General features: G+C 37.3%; 1 protein-coding gene and 1 long non-coding RNA gene across 2 annotated transcripts in view; one reads left to right on the plus strand and one right to left on the minus strand.

The window, feature by feature from the left end:
- The window catches only part of LOC107708243 (guanine nucleotide-binding protein subunit beta-like protein 1), a 42,218-nt gene extending 34,525 nt beyond the window's left edge, over positions 1 to 7,693 (plus strand). The window contains exon 7 of the mRNA XM_016512421.1: positions 6,613 to 7,693. Within this exon, the coding sequence (XP_016367907.1) occupies positions 6,613 to 6,879 (267 nt within the window). The 3' untranslated portion in view covers positions 6,880 to 7,693. The remainder of the gene's footprint in view (positions 1 to 6,612) is intronic.
- A 3,393-nt stretch (positions 7,694 to 11,086) lies between these two features.
- LOC107708248 (uncharacterized) overlaps positions 11,087 to 11,348 on the minus strand; it is a 16,109-nt gene continuing 15,847 nt past the window's right edge. Inside the window, exon 3 of the long non-coding RNA XR_001636342.1 lies at positions 11,087 to 11,098. This is a non-coding gene — a long non-coding RNA (uncharacterized LOC107708248). The remainder of the gene's footprint in view (positions 11,099 to 11,348) is intronic.

An 11,348-nucleotide genomic window follows, 5' to 3' on the forward strand; every position in this document is an offset into this window, starting at 1 on the left:
TTTCAGGTTTCTTTGATGAATAGAAAGTTTGGAAGAACTGCATTTATCTGAAATAGAAATATTTTGTAACATTATAAATGTCTTTATCATCACTTTTGATCAATTTAAAGCATCCTTGCTGAATAAAAGTATTTTCTATCATTTATTTCCCAAAAAAATTAAATAAATAAAGAAATCATACTGACTCCAAGCTTTTGAATGGTGTAGTGTATAATGTTACAAAAGCTTTTTATTTCAGATAAATGCTGATGGGATCTTTCTATTCATCAAAGAATCCTGAAAAACAATGTACTCAACTGTTTTAAATATCGATAATAATAATAATACATGTTTATTAAACAGCAAATCAGCATATTAGAATGATTTCTGAAGATCATGTGACACTGAAGACTGGAGTAATGATGCTGAAAATACAGCTTTGATCACAGAAATAAATTACAGTTTAACATATATCCAAATAGAAAGCAGTTATTTTCAATAGTAAAAATATTTCACAATATTACTGCTTTTGCTGTATTTCTAATTAAATAAATGCAGGCTTGGTGAGCAAAAGAGACTTCTTTAGAAAACATAAAAAATCCTGGCTGGTCGTGTAAATCAACAATATTGTGGGATTTTTGATCAGGCACTGAATAAGATCCCTAAAAAAGGACACTTTGGGTCACAAAATAGAAAAACTGGTGCGATACTGGATTTAGATTAAGCTGGATTGAGATTGGATTTAAAAAAAAAAAAAAACATTAAAAATCTCACTGTTCAAGAACTTTTGACTGCTTGTGTACTTTGTATTTTTAGGAAAATATTTGGATTTAGTCCATTTTGTCATGTTAAATTGTAGGTTTACTTCGACTTAAAATGGTATCTAATTTTAGTTGATGAGAGAAAATTAAACTCAACCAGATATTCACAAATTTTTGTGTTAAGGATATATTAATGCTTAAAGGCGATTGTTCACCAAAAAAATAACTTACAACTCATCAATTACTCACCGTCATGTCGTTCCAAACAGGTATGTAAACTATTGGGTGAACTATCCCTTTAACAAAAACATATAACAAACTATTTATTTTTTTATTCTGTAGAGTCACATTAAATATCACAAAAGTAACAGCAAATAAGTTTAGAATGTTACAAAATATGTCTATTTGAAATATATGCTGTTCTTTTGAACTTTCTATTTGTAAACGAATCCTGAAAAAATCCTGATTTCACAAAAATATTAAGCAGCACAACAATTTTGAATTTTTATAATTAGAAGAAGTATTCTTGTGCGGCATATTAGAATGATTTCTGATGGATCACGTGACACTGAAGACTGGAGTAATGATGCTGAAAATGTTCCAGTTTTGCCATAACAGGAATAAATTACATTTAAAAATATATTAAAATAGAAAAGAGTTTGAAATATTATTAAAATTTGTACACATTTTTCATTGAATAAATTCTGCCTTGGTGAGCATAAGAGACTCATTTCAAAAACATTGTGCATAGCATTTAAACAATAACCTTCCTTTTATGTTTTATTTCTTCAAAAACATTTTTAGTACATTATTGATGTCTTGTATTGTGTTATTTGTCACACGTTATTTCTTGCAACAGTAAAAATTTAAATATTGCCTTGATGTGCATTGTTTGTCTCAGTCTCGTTGTCATTATGAAATGGAAAAATTCTTTAACTGTTTTTGATTAACACTTATCTTTTGACATTTTGCTGAAAAACCGTCAGTAGTCTGTAAGCTTGTGAAAAGCAAGCGGCTCTTATCAAGCACAGATGTGGACGGACAAGATTTTAGAGGGTGAGGCAGAGATGGTTGTCGTATGTGTGTAAAGATTAGTCTAAATCAAGCATGGCTGTCTTTGCATGCTGCTGGAGACGTGCTGACAGCACTCACAGATGCATCTCCACATCTCTTCACTTTTAGTCCCTACATTCCTACCGCCCTTCTCAATTAAACAGCCCTCCCTCCTACTATCCACCAGACTCTGTGCTTCAGGTGTCCAGCATCTGTCAGCACCCGACTGGAGGGATCAGGCTGCTCTGTCATGCTTTGTACATTCCTTCGCTGTCATCAATAATATTAGGCATTGATTTCAATTTTTCAATGCTGTTGTGCATGCAAAGCGATAGCAAAAATCTTTTTTTTTAACTTGGTGCAATGCTCAAAATCCAGAATTGCAGGGTTGAAAAAATGCGTAATTCGAAAATTTCCGAAAACGCGGTTGCCGGAAAATGCAAGCACACCCCTCAACTGTACTGGACTGTCAGGCTCAAGTGGACAAGTGATGATAACTGGTTTCAGTGATCAGTGTGAGGTCAGAAGAGCCTGCCAAGTCCATGCCGGAGAGAGCAACATATCGCGTTTTGAACATCCCGTTAGTTGCTGCCAAAAATCCATGGCACTTAGCTTTTTAATTGGCAACCAACTTGTCGCGCACTTGTCTCAATGCATCGCTTTCAAAAAAATTATCTGTGACTTTAATAGACGTTAGCATCACCGTGGTTCCGTGGTTGGATTTTTCCATTGACCTGAATAGTAAAAAAAGAACAAGCTCTGTGACCAACAGAAGTTTATAGTTCTGTTTTGTTCCTCAAGATAATCTTTACAATTGAACACAACGTTTTGAAGCCTAAATGCGATCGCTAGAAGTAAAAAGATAAACATCAACGCAACTGCCATTGAGCTTCCGACAACTTTCAATCTTTTTTTGTTAAATCTACAAGTTTGAACGTTTCGGTCGGAATGGAGCGCGATTATAAACACCATGAGACTGAAAGCGGATTAGAGAGCTAATGAGTTTTCCTGCTCAGCGTGATGACATTTATTGACGTTTATTCAGGCACCTGTTAGCAACAGCCTTTTCAAGACACGTGAAAGCTTAAAACAGCACAATTTGGTTGATGTTTTTGGTCACACTTTATTTTAAGGTCCAATTCTCGCTATTAAGAAACCATTAACTATTACTTTTGCCTCAATAAACTCCTAATTTGCTGCTTATATAGTTAGTAAGGAACACTACCAGTCAAAAGTTTTTGAACAGTAAGCTTTTTCATGTTTTATAAAGAAGTCTCTTCTGCTCACCAAGCCTGCATTTATTTGATCCAAAGTACAGCAAAAACAGTAAAATTTTGAAATATTTTTACTATTTAAAATAACTGTTTTCTATTTGAATGTTTTAAAATGTAATTTTTTCCTGTGGTTTTTAAAGCTGAATTTTTAGCATCATTACTCCAGTCAGGTGATCCTTCAGAAATCATTCTGATATCTGATTTGCTGCTCAAAAAACATTTATTATTATTATGATGTTGAAAACAGCGGAGTAGAATTCTTTCAGGTTTCTTTGATGAATAGAAAGTTCAGAAGAACAGCATTTATCTGAAATAGAAATCTTTTGTAGCACACATCAAAGAATCCTGAAAAAAATTTACTCCGCGGTTTTAAATATTGACAATAATCATAAAAAAAAATTCTTAAACAGCAAATCAGCATATTAGAATGATTTCTGAAGGATCATGTGACACTGAAGACTGGAGGAATGATGAATATCTCAAGTTTAAGAATATCTTGAGCTTGTAATAACCAGATGGAACCACAAGTGCAAAAATGCCAACTTATTTCCAATTTCAGGACTCTTTCAATTGGCACTCCGTTAACCTTGTGTAGTATAACCAAGTAAACGTATAATCTTCCAGTCCACCGTTGGGCCTAAGGCGAGTTTTGAGATTTGTTTTCGGGTTAATCGCTGACAGGACAAGCATATGTGTGTACGTTGCGTTCACAGATGACCGTTTGCTATGTGTCCCCCATCAGGAATCAATAGTCCAATGGAGAAATGAAGGATAGTTCATAAAGACTGACCTCTTTGATGTCTGCGAGTTCATTGCAGAGCATGTGGACTCGTGCAGAATGGATTCCATAAATGAAAGCTAATAACCATTCTCAAACTCTAAAGGCTGTGTTTGAAATGAATGCTTCCATATTGCATTTAAACTAGATCGAATATGGGATAGACACCATTTAAATGAAGCATTTGTGTGGAAAAGCAATAGCCAGATGTGCTAATTTAGCAAGACTTTTGGATTAAACACAGCCCGTAATGTTTAATCTCTAAACTTCTGTGTTACAACACCCTGAAAGAGTGAAAGCTGTTGGAAAATTCAGTTCATATGATTATTTTTCCAAAAAAACGAAAGTGTGGCAATCTGTAAATCAGGCTTTTCTAATGGTTCTTCCTCGATATAGGCCTCGCGGCTCGCTTTATAAACACCCATTTACCTTTTTTATCGCTTTGCTGTGACCTCTTAATTAAATTAATGTATTTTCCTGACACAAACTATGGGAAGCATAACAAACACAGATAGACACATTAACCCATCATTATCAGCTCTGTAATATGGACCAGATGGGCGTTTAGTTCAGGCATACCAACCTCGGCTCAGAGCGATTCATCTTTTCGCTGTCTCTCTTGGCCGCAGCATGCAAACCAGTCTCTCCCCTTGCCTTTGTGGGAAAGTTTCTGCTCACAGGTGACATTATTACCATGCACCAGAATTTCGATGTGGACTATGATGCAAACTGATTTCAGATACGAGCAAAAGCAATGCATGTTTTTCCTCCTCTGTTAAAGAATAATGTTAGGGTTGGTGTTCCCGGTGCATTCTTCTATCCGCTTGGGTCAGGAATACCTGACTGGCTTATATCTTCCACATGCTGGAGTGACTGGCTCTGATTTTCCAGGCAGAAACAGGAGCACGCCGACAAATTCTTCACTGTCTTCTCCTGCATGAGAGCCATTAGTCTCTCCGGACACGGCTTATGAAGTCAATTTTACGCTGTCCAATTCGATTCCATCTTTGGGACCAGATGCCTCCCGTGGAGAGACGACACACACACACACACACACACACACACACACAAGTGTGCGCTTTTCTCCAGGAAATACCTCGAGAATGTCCTCAAAGGAGAGATAATGAGCTCTGGGTAATACGTTATAATACGTCACATTGTTGCCTATTACCGAGATTTATCAGGTCTCCTGGCCACCGTAGATCACAGAGAGCAAGGGAAGGTAATCTTTAGCCAGCATTTGCTTCCCTCGCGCTGTTGACCAGACCTTTCAATGCAAATGCAATTCACCAGAGACTGTTAAAACAACAAGGCCTTCACAAACAAAGCAGCCCTTGCTCCGTGACAAAGGTAACCCTAACGTCTAATGCTCCAATCCAAATAGCGTTATGCTCGTGATTAAATGTTTTACGGCCGACGATTGAGGCTCACGGATTTTCTCTGCCAGGTTCAACAGCTATTTATTCGTTCATTTGCGGCTCAATCATCAGATGAAGGTGGCTGAATCGGGGAATCGCTCTCGCTCTATGGCCTGGTCTTTTTATGGATTTAAATTCGCTCTTGCTCAGGTCATTGAAACAACAAGCTCATTTGTGTCTGGTAAATAGTTTACGCTTCGTGCATTTAAACGCTAATCCTTTTTTAGCCGCCTGAGACGAGTAAGCGCCTATGGTGACAATTGCCACGATTCGTTTCAATTCAATTCAAGTTTATTTGTATTGCGCTTTTCACGATACAAATCGTTGCAAAGCAGCTTTACAGAAAATTTAAGTTTCTATTTTTTAAGTTTCTACATTATATTTAATAGTAAGTTGATGTTTATATGGCATTCGAAATTGAGATTTATACATTATCTAAATGAGCTTTCCATTGATGCAGATGAAGGTGGCTGGTGGGGAATCGCTCTCGCTCTATGGCCTGGTCTTTTTATGGATTTAAATTCGCTCTTGCTCAGGTCATTGAAACAACAAGCTCATTTGTGTCTGGTAAATAGTTTACGCTTCGTGCATTTAAACGCTAATCCTTTTTTAGCCGCCTGAGACGAGTAAGCGCCTATGGTGACAATTGCCACGATTCGTTTCAATTCAATTCAAGTTTATTTGTATTGCGCTTTTCACGATACAAATCGTTGCAAAGCAGCTTTACAGAAAATTTAAGTTTCTATTTTTTAAGTTTCTACATTATATTTAATAGTAAGTTGATGTTTATATGGCATTCGAAATTGAGATTTATACATTATCTAAATGAGCTTTCCATTGATGGTTTGTTAGGATAGGATAATATTTGGCTGAGATACAACTATTTGAAAATCTGGAATCTGAGGGTGCAAAAAAATCTAAATATTGAAGAAAATCGCCTTTAAAGTTGCCCAAATTAAGTTCTTAGCAATGCATATTACTAATCAAAAATTAAGATTTGATATATTTACGGTAGGAAATTTACTAAATATCTTCATGGAACATGATCTTTACTTTAATATCCTAATGATTTTTGGCATAAAAGAATAATCGATAATTTTGACCCATGCAATGTATTTTTGCTACAAACATACCCTTGTAATTTAAGACTGGTTTTGTGCTCCAGGGTCACATATGTTGCGATTAAACTCGTAGCAAAATTAAACTTATAGCAAAACTTATAGTTTCACATCTGATATTCAATTTACGGCCTTGCATAGGGATTCCGACGGCACCGTTTGTTAATTAAAGTCCTGCATTTGTCTAACGCGGCTCATTTGGGTTGATGTCTGACTTGTGTTTCCTTCCAGATGCACGACTCTGTTCAGATGAACAATCCTGGGGTCTCCCAGCTGTGTATTCGTGCCGATGGAAAGATCCTCGCTACGGCGGGATGGGACGACAACATCAGAGTGTTCGGCTGGAAGAAACTGAAGCCGCTGGCTGTTCTGCAACATCATACTGACATGGTGAATAGTGTGGCCTTCTCAGACCATCAGGACCCCCCACAGAGACTTTTGGCCGCGGGGTCCAAGGACCAGCGGATCAGTGTGTGGTCTATATATAGCGAAAGTTGAGTTTGAAAGACAGGGGCCCACTTTACCATTTCCTTCAAACTGATTGTCACAAATTACTCTAACTTTATTTTACATACTTCAACATGGTGCTAATATATTTTCTTTGAATGAAAGCGCCTTAATTAGTGGCTGGCTGCCATTCGGAGGCGGAGCTACAACTTGGTCTCATTTAGAAAGACGTTGCCGTTACTTACGTGTCCAAACGAATGAGTTTGTGTTGGTGAAATGCTTCAAAATCAACCAAAAAAACGCTAATATAAACACACTCCATCACAGAGTTTGGTTGTAGTTTGCCACAATGACAATGGCGTGTTTTATTGTCAAAGGCAGAGCTTAAACTGTCCGCTCCGATCTGATGTGCTTAGGTGTGTGTTTGCTCTTGAAGTCGCACCTGAGTGGCAAAGTAATCCAGCGCTGTTTTTCCTAATCTGCCTCCGAGTTTAAGTTGCCCTCTGGACTGACCTGCATACATCACGCAGGGTTAATCACAAGGGCTCGGCTCCGCAGACAGGCCTGTTTGTGAGAAAGATTCATTGAGCAGGATTCGTTTCGTTCTTCCCTTCAAGCACACGAGCTGATGAAGGCGGCTCTATTTTCAGCCTAAAGACAAGGCTGACCTCTGTGTTCGGATGTGGCTAAAAGACAAACTAGTTATTTTTGCATTTATTGCTCGGGCGAATACAACGTGGCTCACTCACCCGAGTAGTTTCGTTCTACTTTTTTTCACATTAGGAAAACTGATATCTAATATCGTTTACACTACTTCTAGATCAGATTCGTTAGTAGGAATGGGAACCAAGAACCAATTCTTATTCAGAACCAGTTTCATGATTTTACAGATGTTTTGGTTTTAATGATTTTAGAATGAATGACTCTTATGAACTGCTTCCTTTTGGTTAATTAAACGATACTCAGTGATCAGTTTAGTTTAATTCTCTAATGACTGACTTTTATGAACTTATGATTCTTTTGGTGAATCATACAATACACCATGACCAGTGTAGTTGTATTCCCTATGAATGACTCTTTAATGGTTTGCTGTTGAAAATCATCCAAAGTGTAAAAAAAAATTTTAGAAGATTTGGCTACTTTCTTCCAAATATTTCTTCCTCAAAAGTATTAAAAGAGTTGTTAATGGAACCGTTGAGAATCGTGAATCGTAACCAGTCCTTTTGATTCGAATCCTTGTTCTTAAACTTCAATAAAGATTCAAACCAAACCTGTTGGTTTTTTAAATTCAGGCAACAAACATAATGTTTTATTTTTTAATAACTCAACCTGATAATCGAAAACAGACATGCATGTTAGTCAACTAATATTCAAAGAGTTTGAAAGTGGATATTTGTGTCAGCGTATGCGGTAATAATAGCCATCCTTGGTACTAAGCTAAATGGGATTTCATGCAACTTCAAACGGCCCACAGCCGTTCTGCCCCATAAAGCACGTGTCTCTGGGGACGAACCCAGACTGGAATATCTCCTCAGACGGTACAGGAAGCTCGGGGAACTTGGAGGCCGTCCTTTTAAAGGAAAAACATCAGCGGGCGAGTCGCCAGCCGGAGAGGAAGACAAAACAGTTCATTTCACAGTCCGCCTTCTCCTTGTCATCTGGGGACCCTCGTGTACCTTTGTCCATGACCTCTGTAGGGCTCATCCGATTGGTCACTTCCTACTTTTATAGACTTGGTGGGGGGGCACAACAAAGCCATTCCAGGGATCCCTTTCGTCCGTTCGGTGAATACGCACGTATTGCTGGAGATTTCAGCTTATACCTCCCAAGTCAATAATAGATAAGCAGTCAGTATAAGCAGAACCTCGACACGGTTCACTGACAAAAACCTGCGGCTCCCTGAACAACAGACACACGCCTGTCTATTGCACCAGGGGTCAGAGTTCACCTGACCAGCTCAAACAAACCCCTAGTCACCCACAATAGTCTCTACATGGCATGTGTTGCTGGGTAAGACTGGATGAATAGCTGTTAGTTTTTGGAAACTAACAATAATCCCAGGTAATCACAGTCTGAGGAAATGGCCCTTTGAATGAGAGAAACCCAACACTGGCTGTGCTACAGTACATTATTTATATATTGGCAAGCTCAGTCTGAATGAAACGATTTCTGTTGTCTGAGATAAGCACGCTGGTGATTTGTTTTCAAATGTAACACGTTCGCTGAAAAACGCGGGAAAATGTGAAACACGTGCATGGCTGTAGGTAAGCGTCTTTGCAGGGTTGGTCCACCTTAAGTTTCTTTTCTTTTCTTTTTTTTTTTTGAAGAGCTGTCTTTGGACGTGCAAGCCATGGAAAGGTACACAAAAGATAGGCTTGTCACAACAGATGTTCCAGATGCGACCCTGTGTCAGATGATTACCAGTTCTTTTTTTCCCTTAACCATAGTGTGTTTTACTGAGCCTTTACATAGCTGTCTGATAAGAAATGTCCATGTGTGGTGAGTTGCAGGCTTTCAACTTGGACTGATATCTAAAGCAATATTTATACAATAAAATAAATTTCAAATGTGGTTATTTTTTTACTGATGTATAATCAGTTGATTCATTGCCTCACTTTGTACACAAAAGAGAGTTAGACATGGCTGGCAGGAGACATGAAGGTACAGTTAACTAAAAAACTGGGTCTACATTAGTTTGGCATAATGCATTATTGGTCGTTATTGTTGGTCATTAAAAGCCTCTTTTATTTTACGCTGTCTCTGGGATAGCTGAGAGTCCTTGCGCTAGAAAAGCTTAAAAACAAGAAGGTGGATTGTGGGTTTTTTCGCTTTAGGAATTTTATATAGGCTGTTTTCAAACGTTGTTCATAACTTCAGTAATATTGTCTAATACTCAGTGCCGTAGGCCTATAGAGTGTCGCTTTTATCCCCCGCGTTAAGAGATCGATCAGTAGTTTTAATTCGATAATTCTATCCATTTGACTGCATGGAAATGCTATTGTCAGGGTTTAAAAATACGAATGAAAAATTAATAATAAAATGGACTCATATTTATCCAGTTGAGTAAGATATTAGATTTAAGTTGTACATTTTTTTTTTTTAACTAGGCCTATTTTTGCGTATTTTTTTAATTCATTTTTTTAATTGCTCACGTTAACGCATTGCTGTTTGATTATTTACTGCGTACAAAACATTAACACGTTTTTTTTTTTAATGAATTATATTATCTAATTTATCTTGAACGATATATTTTTTATTGTTTATGAATTACAAACTAGGATTAATATAAACGGGCTATATATGAAAAACTAGCTACTATCTTTTTGATTACGCAAGATTTTTAAGCAAGTGTTTTGATAGTAGGCGACCATATGTGACCCGGGACCACAGTCATACTTTAAATTGAGATTTATGCATCATCTGGAAGCTGAATAAATAAGTTTTGCATTGATGTGTGGTTTGTTAGGATAGGACAATATTTGGCTGAGAGACCCATACAATGTATTGTTGGCTATTGCTACAAATATACCCCAGCGACTTGACACTGCTTTTGTGCTCCAGGGTCACATATGCTAAATATTTTATTTTAAATATATCTAGTGAGTAGCCTAATTAAACACTTACACTATATTGTATATTAATAATTTATTTGTTTCTTTTCAAAAAGGAAACCAGAACATCATTGTTTATTTTTAATATTTATAATGTATGTAGCCTATATTACAATTTAAACAGTAGGCTATAATTCAGCCAGAATAGAAATACATTTATAATGGCTTTAAGAATGATTTTGGCAGCCTATTTAGCATGCATAAAATGCGTGAAAATAATGAAATCCTCGTTCGTGTTTTATGTTTTTCATTGCCTTTTTTCACAGTTCAGTTGTTTTTCTCAGTTTTAATCACTATTAGCGCGTGCGCCATTTGAAATGTCTGCATTTCAGGCGTTGATGGTCCCGGTGCATCGAGTTGTTGCCACAAACAAAAAATTATACGAGCAATTAGTCGTCGCTCAAATAGCTGGAAACATTGTTTAACCTTTGATTCTTCAGAAAGTCGATAGCTGTCAGAGGTCAAATGTGTGCAAGCGTTTCTTTCCTCTACCGTGGGATTACATCACGCTGTACAGAAACAGTAGACGCTGCCAAACGCGGCTAATCTAGTTCAATAACGGCCCACTTTCATTTACAGTGGAATTACATCAATTCTGAGCAGTAACATCTATAACCACTACTTAACACAGTAAGTATTAAGCCTTCTTGTTATTCATCCTGTTTAATATGGACACTGAAGATTTTCTCTCCAGGGGCCCGTTCTTCGTACGTCGCTAACTCAGTTAGCTGGATTTCATCGTTGACGATTTCGCCTGATCTTGGATTGTTTGGTTCTTTGAAGCTCATCCCGGAGTTGCTGTCATAGCATCAGGTCCGTAAACTTAAACCTGCTCGGGAGCAGGCTTATTTCATGTAAACAGGATTAGATTGCATCTTTTTAAGCAGAATTGATACTTAAAATCTGTCC

This window comes from Sinocyclocheilus rhinocerous, unplaced genomic scaffold (genome assembly GCF_001515625.1).
Source record: "Sinocyclocheilus rhinocerous isolate Xijiao unplaced genomic scaffold, SAMN03320098_v1.1 scaffold1436, whole genome shotgun sequence".
NCBI classification, from domain to species: domain Eukaryota; kingdom Metazoa; phylum Chordata; class Actinopteri; order Cypriniformes; family Cyprinidae; genus Sinocyclocheilus; species Sinocyclocheilus rhinocerous.